This window comes from Pantherophis guttatus, chromosome 2 (genome assembly GCF_059756535.1).
Source record: "Pantherophis guttatus breed Tessera chromosome 2, ASM5975653v1, whole genome shotgun sequence".
Taxonomy (NCBI): Eukaryota; Metazoa; Chordata; class Lepidosauria; order Squamata; family Colubridae; genus Pantherophis; species Pantherophis guttatus.
The window spans coordinates 135,275,139-135,300,413 of record NC_142064.1 but is presented as its reverse complement, the minus strand read 5'-3'; the positions used below and the strand labels follow the sequence as shown (position 1 = coordinate 135,300,413).

At 39.9% G+C, this 25,275-nt stretch overlaps 1 protein-coding gene across 3 annotated transcripts in view; it reads left to right on the top strand.

Moving 5' to 3' along the window:
* POU6F1 (POU class 6 homeobox 1) overlaps positions 1-25,275 on the top strand; it is a 52,371-nt gene that overhangs the window by 15,127 nt on the left and 11,969 nt on the right. For all 3 annotated transcript variants that reach the window (XM_034412221.3, XM_034412220.3, XM_087886815.1), the window contains exons 2-4: positions 19,363-19,460; positions 20,008-20,215; positions 24,684-24,805. In XM_034412221.3, the coding sequence (XP_034268112.2) occupies positions 19,407-19,460; positions 20,008-20,215; positions 24,684-24,805 (384 nt within the window). In that variant the 5' untranslated portion in view covers positions 19,363-19,406. The remainder of the gene's footprint in view (positions 1-19,362; positions 19,461-20,007; positions 20,216-24,683; positions 24,806-25,275) is intronic.

Here is a 25,275-nt window from a genome sequence, read left to right as displayed (position 1 = left end):
CGGTGGGGAAGTTGGTGCTCAAACAGAAGTGGGTCTTGGGGGTCGGAGCGGGGAGTCTTCCCCTCCCGAATCAATGGGTGGTGGTGGTTTGAAATGGAGCTTTGGAGGACGATCCGTCCTCTTGGATGTCGGGACCGGGACGGGCTGCTTAAGAGAGGGGAGGTGGTGGAGGAAGTCTTGGGAATCAGGCTAGTGGGGAAATCAGGGAAAGGGGACGGGGTTAGTCCATGGGGATGGCAGCAGCGGGCTGCAGGGGAAGCTGTGGGTGCGATGTGGGGGGAGTGGGGTGGGGAGGCATGGAAAAGGCGGTGTTTCTGGGTTTTCTGTCGGGAAAAGCAACCCATCTCGGGGTGAATGGGGAGGCGTGCGGGAAAAGGCTTTCGGTGGGAACTGGGATCGTGCTCCCTGTCAGGATCTGGGTCGGGGGAAACCACTTGAGGGAGGATCCTTCATGCTATCCAGAGGAAGGCTGAAGCGCGGGATGAAGGGCTGTCGTCGCCTGGAGGGCGCGCCTTTCCAGCTTCCCCTGGGAGTTGGAAGAGTTGAGCATCGGGGACGATGCCGGGGGATGGGTGGGTAAAGGAGGCGGTGGCGGGCGAGGACTTGACCTGGGCAAAGCCTGCGGGCGGGGTAAGGAGGTGCGAAACGGGGGTGCACTGACGTTGAGGCAGGTGAAAAAGAACGGGACTTCCTCTCCAAGCAAGAAGGGAGAGCCAGGATGAGCTGGGCTGCGGATGGGGTGGAGGAGCGGGCAGCGAACAAGAAAGGAGAAATTCAGGGAAGTTCGCGAGTGCTCGGAGCGAACTGCGCGGGAAAGAAGAAACTCGTTGGAGCCCGAGCGCAGCCATGGAGCTTCTGTTCAATACCGGAGCTCGACCCTAAATACATAAATAATGAGAAAATTCGAGAAAGGCGAAAAGCTGTCGGCAAAACCGAGACCTACGCCGTGTGTAAAGGCAAAGGCGATCCCATTTATTGTGGCTCGTATTTTGAAAATCCGACGCAAGAGATCTTCTGTGCGCCCTTGGAGGTTCCTCTGCAGACGGATTGGTGGCTATTACGGGGTATATATAAACAAGGAGACCAAAAAGAGTTGGAAAAGCAACGGTGTCGTCCTGCTTCTAGTTTAGGAAAAAGTCTGAGCGCTTTCCTTCGGGCTATTTATAGATTCCGAATCCGAGCTCCAATTGTTTTATTAGCTGTAACAGAGCAATCGTGCATCTGTCTACTCGGGAAGCTCCATCGCCTGCAATGGGGGATTTAGCTATGCGATTGTAGCCTTCAAAGGATCAGGGCGGCAGGAGAGAGAAAGAGTGTGTGTAGGGGGGATTGAAAAGTGACATCTGGTGATGTTTTTCAATTGTAGCACTGGGGCAAAAAAGAAAGGGGAACTCTTCATATTTTATTTCCTTTTCTCTCCAATCTGTTGCTAAAACAGTAAGTAGTAGCTTTTATCAAATGGTATATATTTGGAGCAAATAATCAGATATGTCTGCTCCCATATTTAGCCCTTCGCCCACAAATGCCTAAACATCTTTGAAAGCCATAGATCTTTCACTCAGTCACATAATGGTTAGCCTTGAAAATGTTGCTTAAATCCTGTGAAATCTGAAATTAAGGAATGAGGAGATCTAGGCCAAAGGACACAAATTCCACAACAGCTTCTCAACACCCTTTCCCTCCCTGCTTCCTTTACATTTTATAGATTTAACAACAAACTAAAGATCTGGCTGTTAAATGTGGTAAAAGCTATATGAACCATATTGCTTCTATCCATTCTGTCCTTCATTCTAAAACTTGTGTTGCATAATAATCCAGATGTGGAGAAAAAACCTCCAATAACCTTCCCTCTGAAATGCTATTTACAATTTTGTGAGTGCCTGCCTATAATCTCAAGAAGTACAAGGAAGACCCTATCCTCTTAGTAAGAACTAGACTAGAGGATTGTAAAGAAGAATGTGCTTGAAAAGGATTGTTGAGTGAGCATCGGTTTAACATTATACATTTTGACAGGTACCTCTGCTATCTAAAACATTATCCATAGAAAATGCTGTAAAATAAGATCACCGGTATAGCTGGGAGTGTCCTATATAAGAAATTTGGATGAATCGCTGAGTTATTGCTGAGGATGACAGTTTCTTGTCTTCACCCATGAACCATTCCTAACATATCACACCAAAATCTTTATTTTGGTCATGGACCAACATAGCAACAAAATGTGATAATTAGAGCTAATCATTTTCAAATTTTATGTGATAACCGTTCTAAAAATAATCCTGTTGAGCAGGAAATGAAGAGATGTGGCAGCATCGCTTTAGTGCCTGCTGAATTATTCTGTCCACAGTCCTCTTGGCGTGATTTGAGAGGCAGTGTTTGTGCAATAGATGTTCACACATGCTCAGATGGCTGGTGAAAGACAGTACATTTCTGGTCTCCTAGAGACTCCAGAATGAAGTATTGATGTAATATTATAATAAGTATACATGTAAATGCTATTGTGTAAGGCGGTGTCCCCAACCCCTATTGGGAATTGGGTCACACAAGCGGTGGGCGAGTGGGCAAAACTCTATTTGCACAAACAGTGGGTGAGCACATGCACGCTGCTTACACAGAACCATTTTTCCCCCCTACACCCCCCCCCCACATCCCCAGGGCTACTTCCTGCACCAGTCCCTAGAACTGGAAAGGTTGGGGACTTCTGGTGTAAGGCAATGTACAGGCTATGATTCTAAAATTAAGGTGACTTCATATAGAAAAGCAGACAGAGTTGGAAGGGTGGAGTTAAGTGAGTCATCAGCCTAGAGTCCTTACATTTTCATAAACAATCTAGGTCTAACCCCTCTTGAATTCCGTTGACCTTATCTGGTGCCAATTTAGTATTGTATGTTAGTTAACTAAATCCTTATGTGTTGGCTTTAGCAATAAACATTATGAACTGGAATTTATGTGCAATCCAGATCCTTTGCACAGGAGATTTCTGTTCAGATCCCCACAGCCATGTGAGATTGGACACCCTTTCTCATTCTGACTTCCCTCATGCTCCCTGGATTGGTATGAAGGTCAGATTGAGAGACGGATGAGCCATGAGATGAAGTTAGCCTTGTAGCTGGCCATGAGCTCCTTGTATAAGTAAGAGAGAGATGGAAGGAATCTTACTAATTTGTTTGTCCCACACTGCTGGGGACATTTGATGATCATGGTACTGTAATAATCAGCCAGTTAAAAACTTCCACACTAACCACATTATTAACAAATAAACAACATCATTAACCAATCAGTAATAACAGTAATACTGGTATACATTTTCATTTGGGATGAATTCTTCTGCAGGTTCCATTCATATGAAGATACTACATTCTTTAAAACAGCTAAGTAATGCCAAAATGGGGGAACTTGTGAGAAGCAAAAAAAATCATGGATCTGACAGTACTTTCAGCACCTGTACTGCTATTCCATTTGTAGTTTATTATGTTTGTCTGGAGGTGCAAAGCTGGAGAGGTTGCAAATGGTCTTGTATTTTATTTTATTTGCTTAGGATAACTTGATAGATTTGCTTAGGATAACTTGTCTAAAAATGAACTCATTTCACTTGGGTTAACTTAAAACAGCTCTAAGATTTGGAAGATGTCATCCCCCAAAATACTTGGCCCCATCCTTTCCTGCATTTGAAAACTGTTTTCCAAGCAAGCCTTCAACCCAGCTGATTGTGGCCATCCATCATAGGCAGCTTTCTATGATGAATCTGTTGAAGTTATTAGATATTATACCAAGGATTATTTTACTTCTGTTTCGATGTTCACTGCCTGATATATGACCAGATTGGGGCAGTTTACAAAATTATAAAAGAAATGGGTAATATATGCATCCATTGCACTACACCTTATTTTAAAAATTTATGTCTACTCCATTTTTTAATTCACTGCTTTAGATATTAGGATAGGAGGGCAAGCTATTGGCCCTGTGCCTGCCTTTTTGAAAATCTATGTTCAAACTATTATTAAATGCATCATATTTCATTTATTTAAAGTGGAGGAAACAAATATTTATCAATAAAATCCTCAAATGACTTTAAATTTGTAATCCATATAATATCTTCTGTAATGTCTTTCAACTGGATTAATGTATAGTATAGTATAGGGGGGATATAATAATAATGTTAGAAAGAAATGGTTAGCATGTGAGGGGGGGTGTAAAAGGATGGTAAAGTATTATATAATTTGATGTTAATTTGGATTTTATTTTGGAGAAGTCATGGGGGGAGGGGAGGGGGAGGGGGGGTTAGGGTGGAGGGGGGGAAATGGGGAAAAAATCTGTATTTGAAAAACTTTTTCAATAAAAAAAAAAAAAGATAATACTTGTAGCTCAGAGTTGAATTGTGGAGTCCCTGGTGCTTTCTGCACCAAGGACTTGGTTGTTTTCTTACAGACATTGGGTAGTTGTGTAATGAAACATTTGCAAGAAAACATTTGCAAGAAAACAAGCTCAGAGAGCACCAAGGGACCAAGCACCCAAAAAGGACTCCACCAACAAATGTTTAATAGATTTACCTACAAACATTGAAATCCTGTTAATCAGCAATAGTAAACTATAGCATTACTAGATACCACCTTCTCTTTTCCCTAACATGGAATGTCAATACATTTGAAACATTTAATTCAATGTTGTATTAATATGTTGTTTTATTTTGCACTGCAGGCAAAAATATACCTCTTCCCGTGTGCTGAGAGTTCAGGAAATAGCTTTTATCTTTTTATTCCTCTTGCCAAATTCATTGCAAAAGTGAGCCAATGTTTTATCTGAAATAATCTAAACAAAGCAGCTAGTTTCTTTAAAAAACAACAACAAAACCTTACATTTATATATTGCTCTTCTCTTTGGTAGGGCAGGTTTCTCTTCAAATCGAAAATGCCAGGAAAGAGCCTTTGGTTTTTATTATAGTACGTGAAGGCAGGTAAATTATCACATTTCTCTGTTGTACAACAGGTATATAATATAATACAGTACTGTTCAAACACAAGGAAGGGAAAGCCAGCAGATCCTGGATTCTGGGATTCATTATGATCCCTTATTAGCAGGAGTGTCAAACTTGATTTCATTGAGGACTGCACCAGAGTTGTGTTTGACATCAGGAGGAGGGGCGGTGTAGGCGTGGCCAGTGTAGGCATGGCCAGCTTGACATCACTTGTGTCGGGAGCACCTGTGGTGGCCCAAGCGCTTTGCCAGGGAAAACTGGCTCCCGAACTCCGTTTTTGGCTGTGACGGCCTCCTGCAACCCTCTGCCAGCAAAAACGGAGTGCTGGAGGGCCACACAGAGGTACCGAGGCCAGACCTAAGCACCCAGTGGGCCGGATCCAGCCAACGGGCCTTGAGTTTGACACCCCTGCTTAATAGCATCAGAACTCTGGGTCACATGACTAGGAGAAAAGCCTAGAATGAGACAGTCATCAGCATTCCAAGATACCATCCAGTTGCCTCTCCTATAGAGAGGCACTAGAGAAATTTATTATTTTTTTTCCTCTCCTTGGTAGCTCTTGACCAGTTTTGATCCATTTTTAAATCTGACCCCCGACACACACACACAAACATCAAATTTGGCCTTAATCTGTTCTGTGTTATGAAAATTGCCCTGCTGGCAGACAGGGCATTGCCCCTCCATCTATTTTTTAAATATTCTGTTGGGTTGGGAAAAAAAAAAATACAAGACAACATTGTCCCCCCTGTGAAACAATAATTACAGGAAACTTCTGAAATGGTAATTTTTGCTATTTGTTGAACCAGAAGGAATCAAAGTAGCAAATATCTACTAAAGTAGATGTTCTTTATGCTTTATATCAAAGGGATGCAGTGTTACATCCTATTAAATAAATATACACAATAAAATGGCAGTTTTCTTTCGGTGTAGGAAATTTCTTCTGTTCTTTACTAAATGTGAGTCATGCTTATGACAATCTCCAGATATAGCATTCATAATATTTCATTATTTCTGGCAGAATAATTTTGCCTCTTATATAGAACATTATTCTTTCCCCATTGCCATGTAGAATAAAGCAGTAATTTTATACTGCATAAGTATATTTAACTTTAATTGGAATCTCCTACCTCTATCTCTGAAAACAGGATGGTGTTTCAATTTTAAATTAAGTGGAATCACTTAATTCCACCTGATACACTAGGTTCAGGTTTTGGCAGTTGGACTGCATGGCCCTGGATCTTAAGAACTCAAAAACAGTAATAAGATAATTAGAAACAATCATTAACGCAGTGTTAAGGAATTTGCAGAGCCTAGTGGCTCAGCAGACTAAAAGCATTGTGATTAACACCAGCTGTCTGCAATTACTGTAAGTTCGAATCTCACCAGGCTCAAGGTTGACTCAGCCTTCCATCCTTTCTAAGGTAGATAAATTGAGGACCCAGATTGTGGGGGCAATAAGATGACTTTGTATAAATATACAAAAGTATGAAGGCTATTGCTTAACGCATTGTAAGCCGCCCTGAATCTCCGGAGAAAGGCGGCATATAAATCAAATTAAAAAAAAAAAGAGCAACCCTTGAGTAGCAAGGGTGTGCACATGAAAAGCGATTGAGAGTAGTTAGGAAATAACACAGTCAACATAGAGATACACTGAGTTGTGTTTACTTTCAGGAAATAGTAATAAGGCACAGTCCAATAAACAGTCCAGGTCATACACGTATAAAGCAGTAGATAGTAAAACAATAGTCCAGGGATAATCCAGTAACAAAGTCTTCTTACCAGTCGTTGTAGTCATACATGATAAACAGTTGCAAACAGTAGCAAACACAGCAAAGAGCATCAAAAAGAAGTAAAGAGAAACAAACCATGTTTCTAGCTCCCTCTTAAGGACATTGGCTACAGAGCTAACCAATCAGGACACAGTATGATGCAATACAGCAACACAGCAGTCTTAAAGCTATATTTATGGTTTATATATTATATTATATATTATTATATTATGTGCCTTCCGCCGTGCCCTTAAAACTTTCCTTTTCCAACAAGCCGGGCTGGCCTAACAAATCCTTTTAAATGATTTTAAATTTGTTTGTCTTTTTAAATTTTGGGCCAAATTGAGATATTTCCTTTTAATCTGTTCTTAATTTATGTATTATGTATTTATGTGTTTTTACTTGGCTGTACACCGCCCTGAGTCCCTAGGGAGAAGGGCGGTATATAAATTTGAAGTAAATAAATAAATAAATAAATAAATAAATAAATAAATAAATAAATAAATAAATAAATATATTGCCAATCCAACAAGTTAGGTAAAATCATTTCCTAACACGCAGTATGCAATACATAACATGATCGGTTTGATTTTAGTTTAATGTTTTATGCAAAGAAATCTACAATGGCTTAAACTGTAGGTGAATCCAGTTAATTCTAATTTAATATGCAAATTATGGTTAAGAAAACTGTTGCTTAGTGTTATGTATGTGAAACCGCCACATCATTTGTACAGATAATGTTGCTTTGAAGCCAGAGTTTGAAACAGGGATGTGTTTTCTTCTAGCTCATGGCATACCTGCAAATTGGAACCATTTGCCTACTGTAAATGTTGAAAATTCTTTGCATTTTCAGTGCGAACATATTGGGTTATTGCCATAGATCATGCTGCACTAGGAGACCAGTAAGATGCTGCATCTTATTTTTATTTAGGATTGTTTTGCTGACTGCAGCTTAAATTATCTAGCTTAAATCAGGGGTGGGTTCTACTTACCTTTACTACCAGTTCGCAGCTGGGCCGCACGTGCGCGCGCATGTGCAGAAGCATTTTGATGACCTCGGGGTTGGTGGGTGGAGCCTTCCACCGGTTTTACTACCGGTTCTATAGAACCGGTGTGAACCGGGGGCAACCCACCACTGGCTTAGATGTATAGTTCAGTGTGTGGCTGTCATTAGTAACTTGGTTTTCCTTTAGGAACAGCGTAATTGAACTAAGCCTCTAGATGAGATGACATCTTATTTTATAGTTTGGGATGATATTCCTCCCGCCCACCCCATGCCCTCCCAACAGTTTTAAGCAAATTCTCTGGTGTTATTTATTTTGTAAATGTATTTTTAGAGACTCCACCAGTAAAAGCTTTTCTAAGCTGGATATCCCAGCGTAGTCTTTTCAGGGATAAGAATGAGTCACCTTAAATAATTACTGAAATTTGGGATATTGAGGGCAGTCAGATGCATTCCAAAAGCTGCATCAGCAGGAGTCACTAAATTTCTCATTGTTTTCATGATTTTTAAAATCACCTATAACAAGCTTGAGGTTTTTTTCCCCCTTGTTTCTTGTTTTTTTTTTTCCACCCGCATTCTGGATTCCAAGCATAAAATGCACACTATCTTGGTATGCTGTACAGAGTACGCTTACAGGATAAATGTAGGTTTAAAATAATCCTCCCAGCTATCTCTCCCAAAAGCCTGCCGGGAAGTACCTACCAATATTTTAAAATACAAGAAAGGCAAGATTTAGGGCAATTGCAGATGGAGAATTTGAGAAATGGATATGTCAGCTTTCTGATCTCGGCTTTTCTGGTTAAATATTAAAGCCACTGATTATCACATAAAACCAATCAAGCTGTTTAAAGGTTGCAGCCCTTCTGCCAATAATTTGCAGTCAATACCCACAAAGGATTTTTTTTTTTGGTCTTATCCGGGAGAAACTGCATAGCCTCCTTGAGAAAAATGCTATCCGTGTTGTCTCTCTCTTTCTCTACATTGTCACTACTTTCCACTTGTCTAACCATATTGAGGAGGTGTGTTAAGCAAGTATACTCTTTTGCCCTTGTTCTGTGAGTGTTTCTGGTCTCAGGTGAACAAGCAGTGAAACAAGGATGAGGACAGCTGAAGAATTAAGAGGCTCTGTGGTGGTTTTCCCAGCTGCAGGCCTTTTAGTTCCATTGGGACTATAAATATTACCATCCAGTTTGGAGGAGGCACAGAAATTATGGTCAATATCATTTGAAAGGTATCAGGCGCCAAACGCTTTTCTGTGGAGAGTCCCCATAAGAGTCCAAGATGCTGGAGTAGGAGTGGGAGGAAAACAAATATTTAAATGTAGTTGTAATACAGTTTTGTCCACATGTATGTGGACACCAAGAGCCTTGGTGGCGCAGCAGACTAAAGTGCTATTAAGTAGCACCAGCTGCCTGCAATTACTGCAAGTTCAAATCTCACCAGGCTCAAGGTTGACTCAGCCTTCCATCCTTTCGAGGTAGGTAAAATGAAGACCCGGATTGTGGAGGCAATAAACTGACTTTGTATAAAAAAGTACACTGCTGGGGGGGGGGCGAAACCCCTACTAAGCAGGTATATACAAAAGTATGAAGGCTATTGCTTAACGCATTGTAAGCCGCCCTGAGTCTCCGGAGAAGGGCGGCATATAAATCAAACCAATGAATGAACGAATGAATGAATGTAGTCTTGAAGTTGGGACTTTACCCAACATGAAATTGGGACTTCACCCAATTTAAATATAAATGCTGTAGACATCATTCTTGGCCCTCCAGAAAAAAAAGTGTGGATATTAGAACCTTCCAGATTTCTTAGATGTGCTTGGATACTATCAGCTAACTATGGCTTTTCCTGTTGCACAGAAAAGCTAAGGGGTGGTGGTGGAAATGCAAGGAACGTTTGTTATTTCTTTCCTATCTTTATTATTTTTACAAATAGCTCAAGGCAGCGAACATCTCCAGTACAGCTTCTTCCTCCTGTTTTCCCCACAACAACCACAATCCTGTGAGGTGAGTTGGGCTGAGAGAGAGTGACTGGCCGAATATCACCCAGCTTGGTTTTCATGGCCAAGATGGGACTTGAACTCATGGTCTCTTTCTTTCTAGTTTGGTGTCTAAATTGCTAGACTAAACTGGCTGTCTAAAAATACCCTCACTTGCAATTTACTATAACTTGAAAAGAGATCCTTTCTGTACCTCCCCTACAGAGCACATTCCCCACATCAATAGCTTGTTTTCACAAGAAATACGCTTTAGAGTCTTTGGGCTCTGTATTGCTCTGGTGTTTTGCCTTGTTTCTGACAACATAATGTGTAAATAAATGTGCAACCAAAGTCACCATCCAATCCTCCTGCTTCATGCGCTTTCAAGTTGGAGAACCATTTCTGTATAGGGATAATCTGCAATCTGCCTACAGGCCAGTTCTTTTAGGATTAGAGAACTAGGACACTAGGACAGTTTTCCAATGATATATTTCTTACCTATGGTAGAATAAAGATAAGATTCTCCCTGGGATGCTATCTGGGACAGTATCATGTCTGATTCATCAGCACTTGTAATTAAACTTGGTAATTATGTTCACCGTGAGATTTGGAGTGTTGCAAATCCATCCTCTCCCTCTCTCTCTCTTAGTTTTGCACATTTTCAATTCTTTGTCACCATCTGCTGTGAAATGGCTGTGGTTTTTGTTGTTGTTGTTGCAGTGCACTCATAACATTGCCATCTGGGCAAAATTGTTTGTCCCATTAATTGCAGAAATGTATGGAGAAGCAAATGAAAATGCTACTACATGTTAGTGGAATGTCGGCTAAATGAAATCCAGCCCACTTGTGAGCTACAGAACATGCACAGAGCTTGACATTATGAAATGTCTATTTTAATAGCCTCTCTTGCTAATTGGTCTCTGCACGGCATCAGAAAAAAATAGCTCTCTGCTTGACTCTGTCCCACTGGGAGGGCCTGAGAAGATCTGAGTTTCTTTGCAAATGATAAATACCTTGACTTGAATGTTATCCTACCACGGCTGGCTTCAGACTTTTCATCATTTTTGCATGCAAAGAGAGTCTAAAAATAACACTTCGATTTGACTTGTTACCACAGCTTTGTGTAATGAACCTTTTTGTAAGGCAGGGATAGGTGATCTTCAAACCCTACCACCGCCACCTGAAAGGTTCATGTGGAAACTACACACGCACTTATGCACGCATATACTGTAACTCCCTTGAGGCCTTCACACCTTCCAACAATTTTTTCCCTCTGTGGAGAGGAAATGAGGACATCTCTGAATGCTTATTGACCTTAACAGCAGAATGATTGAAGTCCTTTCACTGCTTTCCTCTTGGTTGATTCTCCCAGCGTCTAGGGGAGGCTACCTGCTCATCAGTTTCTGAGGGACTCTTATTGTAAGGAGACAGATGTATGCTTTTATTCCCTCCTGGGCCCTGCCTCCCTCCCCCTGCCCCATCCATGTTTCCAATGCAATCATTTCTGCTCTGGAAGGAACTTGGAGCTGCAGAATTAATGGCACTCTTAACCAAATCATAGTTCTGGCTGATCTGTACTGAAGCAATTGAATGGATCACCAGGCAGTGCTAAATATATCTAGACTTCGATCTAGAGTTGCTGGAAGTAGATGCATGTCACTAGTGCTTTTGATTTCATTTGTTAGTTAAATTAATTATTGCACATGCAATTTCATTATCTCTTCCTCGTATATTTAATGATCCCCCTCCTTATCATATTAAAGATTGCACTTTGGAGGCAAATTCTGGAATGGCTCTGAGTACCACATAGGTGGTTGCAAATCCTGCTTAGCTGATGTTCAATAGTACAAGACATGGCACCTGGTGAGCAGTTACAAGCTTTTTATAGTGTGAGACAAGCCTTAAAAGCTGCTTCATCTTCCTCAGTCGAAAGGACTTCTAGTCCATTCACTTGATGGACTTCTTATCTTCAGAAGAAAGAAACGAAGTAAACAAAGTGAATTATTTCTAGATTCAAGAGATACTGTGGGCTGCAGTTTCTTCTGTTCATACTGAACAGAATGGACTGGAATCCATCATCCCCACATTTTTAAAGAATCCCTCAATTTGGATTGAACTTCTGATGTTTAATTACAAAAATATATTTGAATATTCTATTTGAATATTCTAAGTGGGCAAGTTCTCCATTCAGTTTCTGAGTAAAGTCATCATCTTGTGTATAGGCTTGAATAAATTATCTATGCGGTCACATAACTGATGATCCTGATTCATTGACCTTGTGTATCAATGAAATCTCTTGCAGGCACAGCACCCACAATGCTGCAGCTTCTGCACCTTTGAAACCATCAGGCATTTATTTGATATTACTCTTTTTTGTTTTGTAATTTTAGTTTCTTTGACTTTGGAGGACAAATAAATGATTGCATGCATGATAATTTTTCATAGGTGAGGTGGCCCAAATTGGTAAAATTATATGTAGGTGTAATAGTGTGTAGGTCTGCCTACCAGTATCTGTGTAGTAAATCTAATTAAAATAAGGACATTGTTCTAAATTAACTAATGGTTTGAATTCTCCTTTCTTGTAAAGCAGATCTTACAGGATAATTATCTCTGTGCATTAATCTTTTCCCATTCTTCTTCATCTGAAATCCACTTAAGGAAGATGACACCAAAGAGATATCAAAGGCAGATAAGAGCAAGATGTTTCAGAAATGGAACATAGGAAAAGGGACAGCAAAGATGAGCTACAGAGCTGGCATGTGATTTTTTATATATATATATAGTTTGCCTTGGGGGATTGTAGGTTGGCCTAAGTGAATCTGGAGGGGCTCTGTGGTTTTAATAGATTCAAGTTATACATAAAGCTCTCGGCTATATCCCAGGGTTTTTTTTTAAAGACAGTAGGATGTTTTCGTTTCTGCATTATAAGATTTCAAACTGCAGACAGTGGCAGATTTTCTGCATGTATAGCATAAGTAGATGGAAGTAGATGTGCTTGGGAAGCAATGAAAATAGCATCTTAGTTGAACAGAAAAAAAATACTAACGTTAAATTAACTTGGGAAATGACCACAAATCAATCACTGTCTGAAGAATGACCTAACACAACACAAGTCTCGGAGGTTTTGGAAAATGGGAGAAACCGAAGCTGGAAGTCTTTTGGGATGGTAGCTGGGCTCTCATAAACCTACGTTAGCATCACAGTTTCAAATTTTCTCGAGAACTGAAGCTCGGAGATTGGAATTTTTGACCTGCCGTGTAGCTGTATAAAAAAAAAATTCAACTCCATGCATCAAGAAGTTGAATGCCATCCAGACAAACTAGATAAGTGCATTATAGATATATCCCTTATAAAAAATGAATCAAGTCTTTTATAAAGACAATTACCTTTCCACAAGGCAGTACAGGGACTATGTGAGGTTATGAAAACATTTGCAATGGAGCTCTCGGTCCAAAACAAGTAAACAGATACAGAGCCTGACATGAATAAAAATAATCCAATATAGAGAGCCTTTGGAAGAAAGGTAGATGATGAGAAAGGAGATATTGAGTTGTCTTCCACACAGTAACTTGAAGAGTTTAAAATTCTGCAGAAGGATTTGAAGATCAGTTTATATCAATGTTATTCAATCTCGACAACTTTAAAATATGCTGACTTCAACTTCCATAATTTCCCAGCCGGCATGCCGGCTGGGGAATTCTGAAAATTAAAGTCCATATATTATAAAATTGCTAAAGTTAAGAAGCAGTGGCTTTGGCTTACTTGTTTTTAGATAGTAGAAATAAGCGTAATTAAATACATACTTTGGATATCAGGAAATTGGCTTGAATAAATCAGGAAAAAAGGCTAGATAGAGTTCAGTAGCTGGATATATTCAGAGGCAAAAAAGCCTTAAAATAGATTAGGCTTCCTGAAAAGCAACTTATCCAAGCATGGTCACTAATAAGCAACTGCAGTACAAGGAAAAATTACACAAAAATGTTTTGTGGACACCAGAATTGTTAAAAGAACATGTTTAAGAAACAGGAAGGCGAGTATGGACAATTGGTTCACATCTACAGAGACAGAAGGAAAGAAAGTTAAAAACAAGGCAGGTCTGGGGAACATGAACCATAACCCCCAAAAAGTATTTTGAGTATTTGAAGAAAGGAATTGAATTCATAAGTCATCCACTCAATGAGGATGTTGTAAATGTTAAAGAATAAAATGGAAAAGATAAACATGGTTCTTCTTAAGACAAAAGGAAAATTATATTGATTAATAAGTGCCATGGCTGGTTTATGATCAGGGCTATGGTTCAAAAATGATAAGGTGTTTTTCAGGAATTCAAGACTTCTGCATCAGACAATTATTAAAGCAACTTGCTAATGTGTTCTCAGAAAATCAGTTATTATTTCTGAAATGTTCTGAGGAATGGGTAAGATGCCATAGAACTGGGAAGAAAGGACTCAGAAGAGCAGTAAAGTATCTAACAGAAAAAGAAAGATAAAACTATAAATCAGTTAAAGTGACTCCAATACAGTATGGGAACTTACCAAAACAGATTATAGTAACAAGATTTCATAGAATTAATAGAAAACAATGCACTTCTGGCTAGAATAATTCCTGCCAAATGTGTTTTCAATCAAGTTATTATATAATGCATTATGGTAATATTGTGGATGTAATGTATTTTGATTTTAGCAAAGCATTGGCTAGGTTCCTAGTGGTAATTTAGCTAATAAACTGATTAAAGGTGTGATAGATGATCCAAGGCTAATTCAAGGTTAGCAAGCCAATCATAAAATAGCCAGTTTGATTAAAGGTTAGAAACAGGGAGAATAGTTCTGCCTTAGACATGAAGCCATCTGGGTGACCTTGGGCTAGTCTCTCTCTGCCCTAAAAAGCAGGCAGTGGCAGGCCATTTCTGAAAAACCTTGCCAAGAAAACTGCAGGGACTAATCCAGGCAGTTGCCAGGAGTCAACATTAAGTTGGAGAGGGAGAGGGGGGGTGGGGGGAGAGACTGTCCTTACAGGATGTATTCACATAACTTAACCTGAATTAATTTAACTCTACAATGGCTGCACAAGGGATCAAGTTTATCTTCTGTAGAGGTCTTCAGTAGATGGCCAATATGCATCTCTTATGGATGCTCCCATTCTGGATTACCTGTATTATGAAGCGCTTGAGTTACGTGACCTACAAAGTGCTTTCAAACTCTTTCATTTCATTTCTAGATAATTTGTAGGCCCAAATTTGGCCCTATATGATGCAAAGGACTTTTGTGTCCCTGTCTTATTTCCTGAGCTAAGACACAAGAAAAATCTCTTTAAACTCTCCTCCCCAAGATGGTTGCTGAACAGTAAGGGGATATTTCTCTCTTTCTGACAATCTGCCGATTTTGCTGCCTAAACTGGCTCTCTGATAGTGCTGCTCCCTGGATTTGAATGGGAGCACTTAGGAATGATCTGAGATGACTTTTAGATAGCCGTGGACCCATTTGAGAAGGGGAGTCTTGAAGATTCAAGTGTCAGGGTTCCAAGTAACACCCCCAACGAAATCAAACTCCAAGGCTTGAATTACCTCAAAGCTAATTTTTATTAGAGATGTCATTGGCACATTTGGGAAAACCCGAATCTGAGAGCTTCCAGGTTTTCCTCACCCAAAAGAAAGTTAAAGTCCTTGCCCATCGCCCACATGTCCATCACCGAAATCAATCGGGTACCCTCCAGAACAGAAGATACCTCTTCTCAGCACAACTGCAGGGCAAAGCGGCCTTGACTTTCTGGAAAGAATGTTATTTTGACTACATATCATCTTCACTCCATACAATCCCCCCTCCCATTTTCCCACAGTAGAATTTGTGGTAGACCTGAAGGCTTAAAGGTAAAAGATGGCTTCCAGGTCTGACATCAAGTACCTTTGGTAGCAGTCAGAAAGTTGTGAGCATCTATCTTCCTATTGGCATTTCAGGTTTTTATAAGCATACATGGGCTTTTTGAATTTTTACTTTGTTTTTTATCTTTAAAAGTAGACCAGCTGGCTGAATTATTTCAACCCCCTGCTGGACTTCAGTTGTTTTCTTTTTTTCTTTGATTTATAACTTTCATTTTCTGTATGGAAACAGGACATGCTTGTGGACGGTGAAATGCTTTCATTGGATTTACATTGGACTCTCACCACATGGTTTTTGCATCTTTTTAATTTGAAAAATACTTGGAGTTTATTTCTTTTTAATTTTTATTTTAATCTCCAATTGAAATATCCAGAAAATACCTTTCCTGTTTCCTTCTGCTTCAGGCTGCTTATTCTCTGGTTGAGCTTCATCGAACAACAATATTTCAGAGTACAGATAAGCAGTGGCTGAAATCTGAGAAAAGATTTTTTGGCAACATGCAGCTTTTAATTGAAAACTTTTTTAAAAAGTTTGATGACATGATAATGATCATGGAAAATATCCGGAGGCATTTAGCTTTGGAGGAATTTGATTTGAAAGCTGTGGTGTAGATCAAAGAGATATCAACTGTACAGACAGGGAATTAAATTGATTCCATATATCTCTCTGAACTTTAAATCTGTATTTATTTACCATAGCAGAAGCCTGACATGGAGAAGTGGCAAATTGGTTTTTCTTAAGAGGACAGGAGAGATTGGGGAATGGATTTATTACTCTTAATTGCAAGCCACTTTTATCTGGACTTTGTTGTAGAGTTTGAATGTATTATATGTAATTAGACAACAATTGATAAGAAAAAGTATCAAATAACAAATGTGGATATTTGATCCAGGATGAATTATGGTACTTTTCACTTTTGGGAAGATTTGGGATATGCCATGGTAAATTTTCTATGAGTTGATTACAGTAACATTTTGTTAACAGAAAGTTTTGAAACTGTAATCTTGTCCTTTTCATTCTTATTGTTCTCCCTGTTAACTATTTTGTCTTCAATGTAGATGACAGGTCAATAGTTTGCATATAGATTTATTTGTTTTTTTAAAAGGGGGGGGCTGTTTCACAAGAGGTGGGAACTAATATTGTAGCAATGTATTAATGAGTATTCAACCAGGGGGAATTATATGTGTATATATGTTGGGTTTTTTTCTCTTCTTTTTTTAATGCCTTGTATGCATTGTATCTTTTCTTTGTTTTTTAAAATTTAAATTTAAATTTCTTGGAGTTTTGTATTTTAACCTTTTAAAAAAAAAAATTTGCTAAGAAGAAAAATCTCTTTAAACTCTTCCCCTCTATTTTCAATAGCACGGGCAGAGGTGGGATTCAGCCAATTTGGATTGGTTTGTGCGAACCAGTTGTTAAAATTTTGCCCAGTTTGGCGAACTGGCTAATCCTACCACTGGCTGGCCCTGTCCTTGCCCATTTTTTGAGCTGTTTTCAAGCCGTTTTTCAGGCCGGTTTGTATGTTCAGTAGTAGTAAATAAATAGAGAGGGAAATTGTACCTTGTTGAGGCCTTTGAGGCAAGTGGCCGGGAGGCAGGGCTGGGTGTGATGAGTGACGTCAAGTTGGCCATGCCCACCCAGTCACATGCCCACCCGGCCACACCTACCCAGCCAGTCATTAGGGCAGAGAACCGGTTGTTAAATTATTTGAATCCCACCACTGAGTGGGATTCAAGCTCTATCCACCTCTAACCATGATGTACACAAATAATCTTTCACCTTAACTGCTTCCTTCTAAACACGAACCAAGCTTACCCAGGTTAATTAAAGTTAGCAGCTGAAATGCAAATAATTATTTGGCATTACTGTGACAATCTACAATTGCCACAGTGCCAGGGAAAATTTGAAAGATGAAACAAGGCATATCTTGACAATTAAGAGCTGGCATCAAAATCTTTTGTCAGGTAGAGTTGGCCTGAATTTTTGCAGTGTAGCTACATTGCAAACCTGGACAATTTTGTAATGTGTGGACTTCAACTAGAATTCCCTATCCAACATGGCCATTGCTAAGAATTCTGGGAGATGAAGTCCACACATCTCAAAGTTGTCCAGGTTGGGAAATACACAACCTCTCTGGAGATGTCCTTTAGAATGTGCAAGAGCGTTAACAAATGCCTGCCTGCAACTCAGGATCATATAGTGCTGTAATGGCGAACCTATGGCACATGTGCCACAGGTGGCACGTGTAGCCATATTGGTGGGCACCCGAGCGTTCGGGCCTTCTGGGCTCACTGGAAGTAGGGAAACAGGATGTTTCCGGCCTCTGGAGGGCCTCCGGGGGGGTGGGGAAGGCTGTTTTTGCCCTCCCCAAGCTCCTAGAAATGCTCTGGAGCCTGGGGAAGAGCAAAAAACGGGCCTACCAGGCCCACCGTGCCATCAAGTGCCAGGAGCGGGGAGGAAGCAAGGGGGGGTCATGTGTGCATGCGCAGGGCACATAGAATTATGGGTGTGGGCACACATGCGCATGACCCCCCCTCCTCCCCCGCTTCTGGCACACGATGGCAAAAAGGTTAGCCATCACTGATATAGTGGCTCTTAAAGAGAAGCTTACATTGCCCTTATATGATCCTGGAAACAAATTTGGCTGCTTTGATGAGTTGCAGTCAGAGCTTCATTCGTGCTCCTGTGTGCACAAAAACACTTTTCTGACATGAATGAAAGCCCTAGTTTTATTGTTTACCTTCTGGCATTTAAATATATTAATTCATGTTCTGCACTCTGGAGTGACAAAAAAAAGTAGCCTTGATCAATTTTTGGGGGTGTGATGTTCGCTGAGGGATTTCACTGGTGCTATTTTAAATCTCTTTCACAAAATTGAATATGCCCAGATCATTCTTTCTGTCTTTTTAGGACTCTATAGTTCATAGTCTCTCATGATTGCCACTATCCTTCTTTGAATATATTGCTGAGTCACAGCATAGCAGCACTCTACAGGGTGAGCTCTTGGGCTTATAGTAACCAACAGTTGGCATACTTCTCTTCAATGTCTTCTTAGAATTACATATTCAATTCGTAGATCTTGGACCAATGGGAACTCAAGTGCTACTTGGGAAAAGGGGCGGGGTGAACAGTCACTTTCTGTATCATATATAAGCAGAAGTCAGGAGCTTGCCATATCATTCTTCAATAAATACACAACTATTTCATATTGCCTATATTTAGCTTTGGTTGAAAGCTATCAAACATCTTACAAAAAGCAAGAAGCAAGATAATATTAGGAAGTGGCTCAGATAAACACTTCCCTGATTTACTGGCATATAAGAAACAAGAGTAGGGAAGCACAATCAGAGTTTTATGTTATTATTGCCTATTTCAATGCAGTACAGTTTTTGTCTTCCTGTGGAGTTAATTTGGTCTACCAAGTGGGCTAAGATACAAGCAGATAACACAACCTTGTGGGATGAGCATGTCAAGAAGAACTACATCAGGATGCCAGGATCAGAAGTGGATTTCCCTCGTTGGGTTCTTCTATTTTGTTACTATAGAGAGTCCGTCCTTTCAGAAGTATGCTTACTTCTTAAGAAAGCAAAACATTTTGAACTTCCTTTAACAGAAATGATGAGCAGAATCAGAAGGTGATGAAGGAGCCAGATAAAAGGATTTTAAAAATGCTTTGACAAGGCTGGATAAATTCATAAACATGGAGAATAAGATGAGCTAAAGGAGAGTCTGACATACAAATATACTATTCTGTTGCTTTTCAGTATGCGACCCATCAGTGGTAGCACCCATTTTTCAGCACTGAATTATGGAGACTGAAACTGTGCCCTCACAGGAAGCTTCCCTGACTGTTAATGAACAGGTATGTCTGTCTGTCTGTCTCTGTCTCCCTCCCTCCCTCCCTCCCTCCTTTCTCTCTCTTTCTTTCTTTCTTTCTTTCTTTCTTTCTTTCTTTCTTTCTTTCTTTCTTTCTTTCTCAAATTTACATAGCCACCATCTCATGGTGTGTGGCTGTGGGCAGTGTACAACAGTCCAATAATACAGTAGATACATAAAACAGTCATTATCTAAAACTGTTATATAAAAATTATTTTAAAAAATATTTAAAACCGGGAAGGAAAAAGTAATACAGAAAAAGAAAATAATAGACGGAGGGGTGTTAATAATAACCCCTCATTTATCCACCTTATATCCAGTCTGACAGCACTGTCAACCAAGATCTGCAGCCTGGTTTTCAGGCAGAAAGTTTTCCAAAACTTCTCTGGGGGAGTTTTGGTGTACATAGTCAGGCTGCTCCTGGCTTCCCTGTTTAAGAATGCAATGCATATCTCCCTAGTTACTTCCCTTTGCCTATTGCATTGATGATTTGGAGCCCTGATGTCCCCATATGCTTTGCTATCTTTTCTCAGGTGATTGTGATGTCAGGACATGAGACAATTAGGGTACTAGAAGTGGGAGTAGATGCTCCAGTCTCAATAAAAAATGAAGGGAAAACGCTGAAAGCAACAGATGCAGCAGCTGGAGGAGAGGATTCTGCAAACTGCCCTCCAGAATCAAGTAAAACAGGACAGGAAAGGGTACAACAAAACCCAGAGAAGGCATTCAGAGAATCAAGCGGTAAGTGTTTATGTTTGTTTGTTTTATGTTTTATTTGATTTGTATACCGCCCTACTCCCGAAGGACTCAGGGCAGTGAACAGCCAAGCAATAAAATACATAAATACACAAAATTTAAAACCAGATAAAATCAAATTAAATCATTTTGGCCCAGACAGATTAAAACACCCCAATAATTTAAAAACAGATTAAAATTTACATATTAAAAGAGGGAGGAGATTAGGCCAAGCCCGCTTGATGGAATAAAAAAGTCTTCACAGCGCGGCGGAAGGTGCGCAGATCCGGAATCCTCCGTATCTCTGGGGGGAGCTCATTCCAGACGGTAGGAATGAAGTGCCATATGAAGTGGCACTTCATATGTTTCCATTTATTTGGTCTTCTACGTCCCCACCTTGTTACCCAATCAGAAAATCAGAAAAGTAAAGATAGAAGCCATATGGGACAATTTCATAAGAAACATAGAACAAGACTGTGTGAGGCTCTCACAAAGTTTAACAAAGGTCATTTATAGGTATCTGTATTCAGGAAAAAAAACACCCTCCTTCTCTTTGGTTGCTAAAATGATATGTTGGAATAGGGAGAATCTGTAGACCTCAAAAACACATAAGCTGAACCATGGAGGTCTCCTTAGGTCCTGCTTCCACCTACTGAAATTCCCCATTTTATTCTTCTCCAATAGCCGAGGGATACTTCCATATAGAGGGCTCTGGAGCTAGCCATCAGCAAACATTCTGCAGCTCTTCTTTTGCAATAAGACAGAAGTAATGAGAAAATGCAGAAGGACTATAAATGTGAGACATCAAGATATCTTCTTCCCCAACCTTAAATTATATGACTGAGGCAGGGAGATTACAGAATAAAAACTTCCTCTGGAACAAACTGGAGATTCATCATGAGAGGCAGGAAAAAAATACAGATAAGATGAATAGAGAATGGTGTACCTAAAGCCTGTTGTCAGGTGTCCCATTTCTAGGCCTTTCCACATATTAAGTGTGCAGAAAATAATAATGGATTGAGCCTGATAGCTGCAGTATTGGATGGTCCAAATTTCAAACCTCAAATAACAATTTATAGGCAGTGGACCAAGCAACAACAGAGCAGAGAGGTTGAAGAAATGACAGGTGGGCAAATGAAGAAGACAGCTGGTTGGCAGTGAGGCAGGATCAGTCGAGTGACATTTTTGGCAACAAGAAGTTACTTGGATTAGAAAATGGTAGTGGAGGATGCAGGGGTGAAATTAAATTACCTTCCCTACCGGTTCGCAAATGTGCATGCGCAGAGGCTTAAAATCATCGCAAAAAAGCGCCGTCATGACGTCTGCGCGGGTGGGCGGAGCCTCCCGCAGCCATCGCTACCAGTTCACCCGAGCTGGATAGAACCGGCTGGATTTCACCCCTGGGAGGATGGTGTGTTTATCTCATGACATGATTTCTTGACTACAAATATTCTATTCAAAGTGTTCAGTTACTGGGCTGAATTCTGGTTTCTACTTTTGAAGTCAGATGGATATGAGATGGATGGTGAGATGTCAACTTCCTGGGTATTGGGCTTGCATGTAGTGTTGGGATCTGTGGCTCTGACAAGTGTTATGTTCCTTAATCTGCTGCTGGCCTTAAGAAGAGTCCCCTTGGAAATTCTCTGTTCCATTTTTGTGTGTAAATATTGCATGTTCTTAAAAACCATTTAACACTCTGAAGGAGAAACATCATCAGATTTATTTTAAGCAACCCATCTAGTTCAGAACCTATCCAGTTTGCAATGGGAAAAAATCATGATCACAAATAACTGAGAGAAATGTGAGCGTTAAAAATCCTTTTTAACAGGTAAAACTTTTTCCAGAGGAAAATCAAGATAGGAAATAGAGAGTAGGGAAGGAATGGTTGATGTAATTTTATTTGTGGAGTCCTTGACACTCTAGGAGCCTGGTTGCTTGCTTACAGACATTTCATTACCCAATTAGGTAACATCATCAGTGCCTCTGTTATACATGCTTTCTGAAATGTTTGATGCCCATATGCGGTTCCAATTGAAGAGAATATCTGTAGGTCAGAGTTGGTTTTTGTGCTCTCTAAACTTGGTTGCTTGCTTGCAAATGATCAGTAAATCGTGATACCTCCAGAAAACAAGATATTCTCTTCTATTGGTCACATAGTCCTTTTTCTGTCTGTCACTTTCCTTGTTCAAGTAGTTCTTGTAGTAAGAATTTCCTTCTCGAAGGATCGTTTCACATCACGCTTGCTAATTATATAAACTCTTGCACATGTGTACCCATCATACTGTTCCTTTTTGGAGCATGCAGTGCTATAAAAAGCACAAAAAATCTAGTAATAAACAAGAAGAAAAAAAGGTAGTGTGGTGTGGTGACCTAGAGATGAAGACAGCTGCCTCACACTCAGGCGGTTGAGAGTTCAATTCTAGGCAGCAACAGATGTTTCTCTATCAGGGCACAAAGAGAAAATATCTGCTGCAAACTCCACAGAGACATTAGGAAGGGCCAGTAAACACTCAGCTCCGTTCAGTCACCCCAACTCCACCCCAATAAAAAGGATTACAGGGTTGTGAAAAGAAAAAAAGAAGAAGAAAAAGAAATTAAAGGTATGAGATTAGAAAATAAAATCCAAATAAATCTAGTTCACAGCTATACCATTATAATGGTATAACTTTTCCATGAAACAGTGTCAAATTTTTTATTAAGCCTTCTCTCTAAACTTACCGTACTTAAGATTTTATTTCTATTATTTTACACATTAACCCCCTATTAACTTCATGTTTATATAAAATATATTTCAAGCCTACCCACTTAGCTATATGCGTTCTCTAAATCAACAAATGCACAGTAAACTTTCATTCATAATATTCCTTCAAAACCGGCTAAACAACAAAATTTATGTATCCATTTATTGACACATACAAATACACATGCATACAATTTAGAGACCGCCAAACTCCCAACATCTCTGACCAACGTACTATTAAAAAAAAATAAAAGTACAAAACCCAAGAAGGAATCATGAACAGCCCCAAAAATAAACATAAAGCAGCAATTTAAAAAAAAAAATATCCAGCAGGGGTTCAACTATAATTCTGCCCTAATGCCTGGGAAAATAATTAGGACTTCAGTAGCTTCCTCAGCATCATTAGGTAGATAAATCAAAATGGTTGCATAATACATGTAATTAGAGAAAGAAAAGCTAGACCAGGGGTGTCAGATTGGCAGCCACACCCACACCAGCTCCCCGAAGAGAAAAAGTGTCACAATACATCACGTGACGACAACGTGATGCGGCGAGTTTGACACCTGTAGGCTAGACTAAATGATCAGCCTTAGTCATAATAGCATTCTTTATTAATAGTGGTAATTTTGAAACATTTTGGCCAGCATGCCATAACAGCAACCAAAGGCCAGCTTTGCCTAAATCATGCTCGTGCTTTCCTACATAAGCATTCTATGGATCTCTGATCCAGATACTACTTGCCAGCAGACAATACAGTGACAGTAACAGAATTGGGGGGAACCTTGGAGGTCATCCAACCCCATGCTCTTCATACTATACTATACTATACTATACTATACTATACTATACTATACTATACTATACTATACTATACTATACTAAACTAAACTAAACTAAACTAAACTAAACTAAACTAAACTAAACTAACTATAACTATAACTATAACTATAACTATAACTATAACTATACTATTACCAATACCAATACCAATACCAATACCAATACCAATACCCTGTTTCCCCCAAAATAAGACATTCCCTGATAATAAGCCCAATCGGGCTTTTGAGCGCATGGCAATAAGGCCAAGTGCTTATTTCAGGGTTCAAAAAAATATAAGACAGGGCCTTATTTTCGGGGAAACGCGGTATAATACTATTTTTGATAAATGGCTATCCAATCTCTTCCTAAAATCCTCCAGTGACGAGGCACCCACAACTTGCGAAGGCAAGCCGTTCCTCTGGTTAATTGTTCTCACTGTTTGGAGTTTTCTCCTTAATTCTAGATTGCTTCTCTCCTTGGTTAATTTCCATCAGGAGTGGGTTCTACTTACCTTTACTACCGGTTCGCAGCAGGGCTGCACACATGTGCAGAAGCGTTTTGATAAGGTCGGGGTTGGTGGGCGGAGCCTCACGCTGGTTTTACTAGCAGTTCTATAGAACCGGTGCGAACCGGGGGCAACCCGCCACTGATTTCCATCCGTTGTTTCTTGTCCTGCCCTCTGGTGCTTTGGCAAATAAGTTGGCCCCCTCTTCCTTGTGGCAGCCTTGGAAGACTTCAAGTATTGAACGATGTAGTAGACTGTTGCCTACATCCTGCCAATTTGAGATGCATGCAGTCTATTGATCCATGTTCAGGATGTCCTCTTCATTCAATGAAAGTAACTTGGTTTGATATACAATATCCAGGATGATAGTTGAAGAGGTTAACAGAGTAACATGTTTTCTCTTTTTTAAGGTGAAGTCAAGGCATTGCCTGAAATAACACCTGTGCCTATCCCAGGAATTGTTCCATTTAGCCAAGTGACAAGCCAACCAACACCAACTTTAACTCCTGTCACAGTGCAAGCGGCACCACAGGTAACTACCCTACTACTGTAGTTTTAATATAAACAGGAGGGACCTCTTGTTCAATGAACGAAGGAAATACTGTAATGCATTCAATTTCTCTAGTGGAGTTGGGAATTCCCAGTGCCCTGTGGAGCAGCTGAATATGGGCAGGATACTTAGGCAGAAGGAGAATCTTTACTAAAATCCCAGAGTGTTATGGAACTTAGAGGTTCTCACATTTAAGATACTTTTTGATGTTATAGATCAAGGGTCTCCAATCAAGACTTGAAGACTTCAACTCCAAAAATACTTCAGCCAGACATGCTGGCTGAAGAATTCTGGGAGTTGAAGTCCACAAATCTTAAAGTTGCCAAGGTTGGAGAGCCCTGTTACAGATAGCTTTGGTACTCTGGAATGTGGTCTCATTTTTTTTAAAGGATGCAGTTGACAAAGCTTTGTAGAAATCAAATGCACCCTTCCAGTGTTTTCTTGGCAGGCAT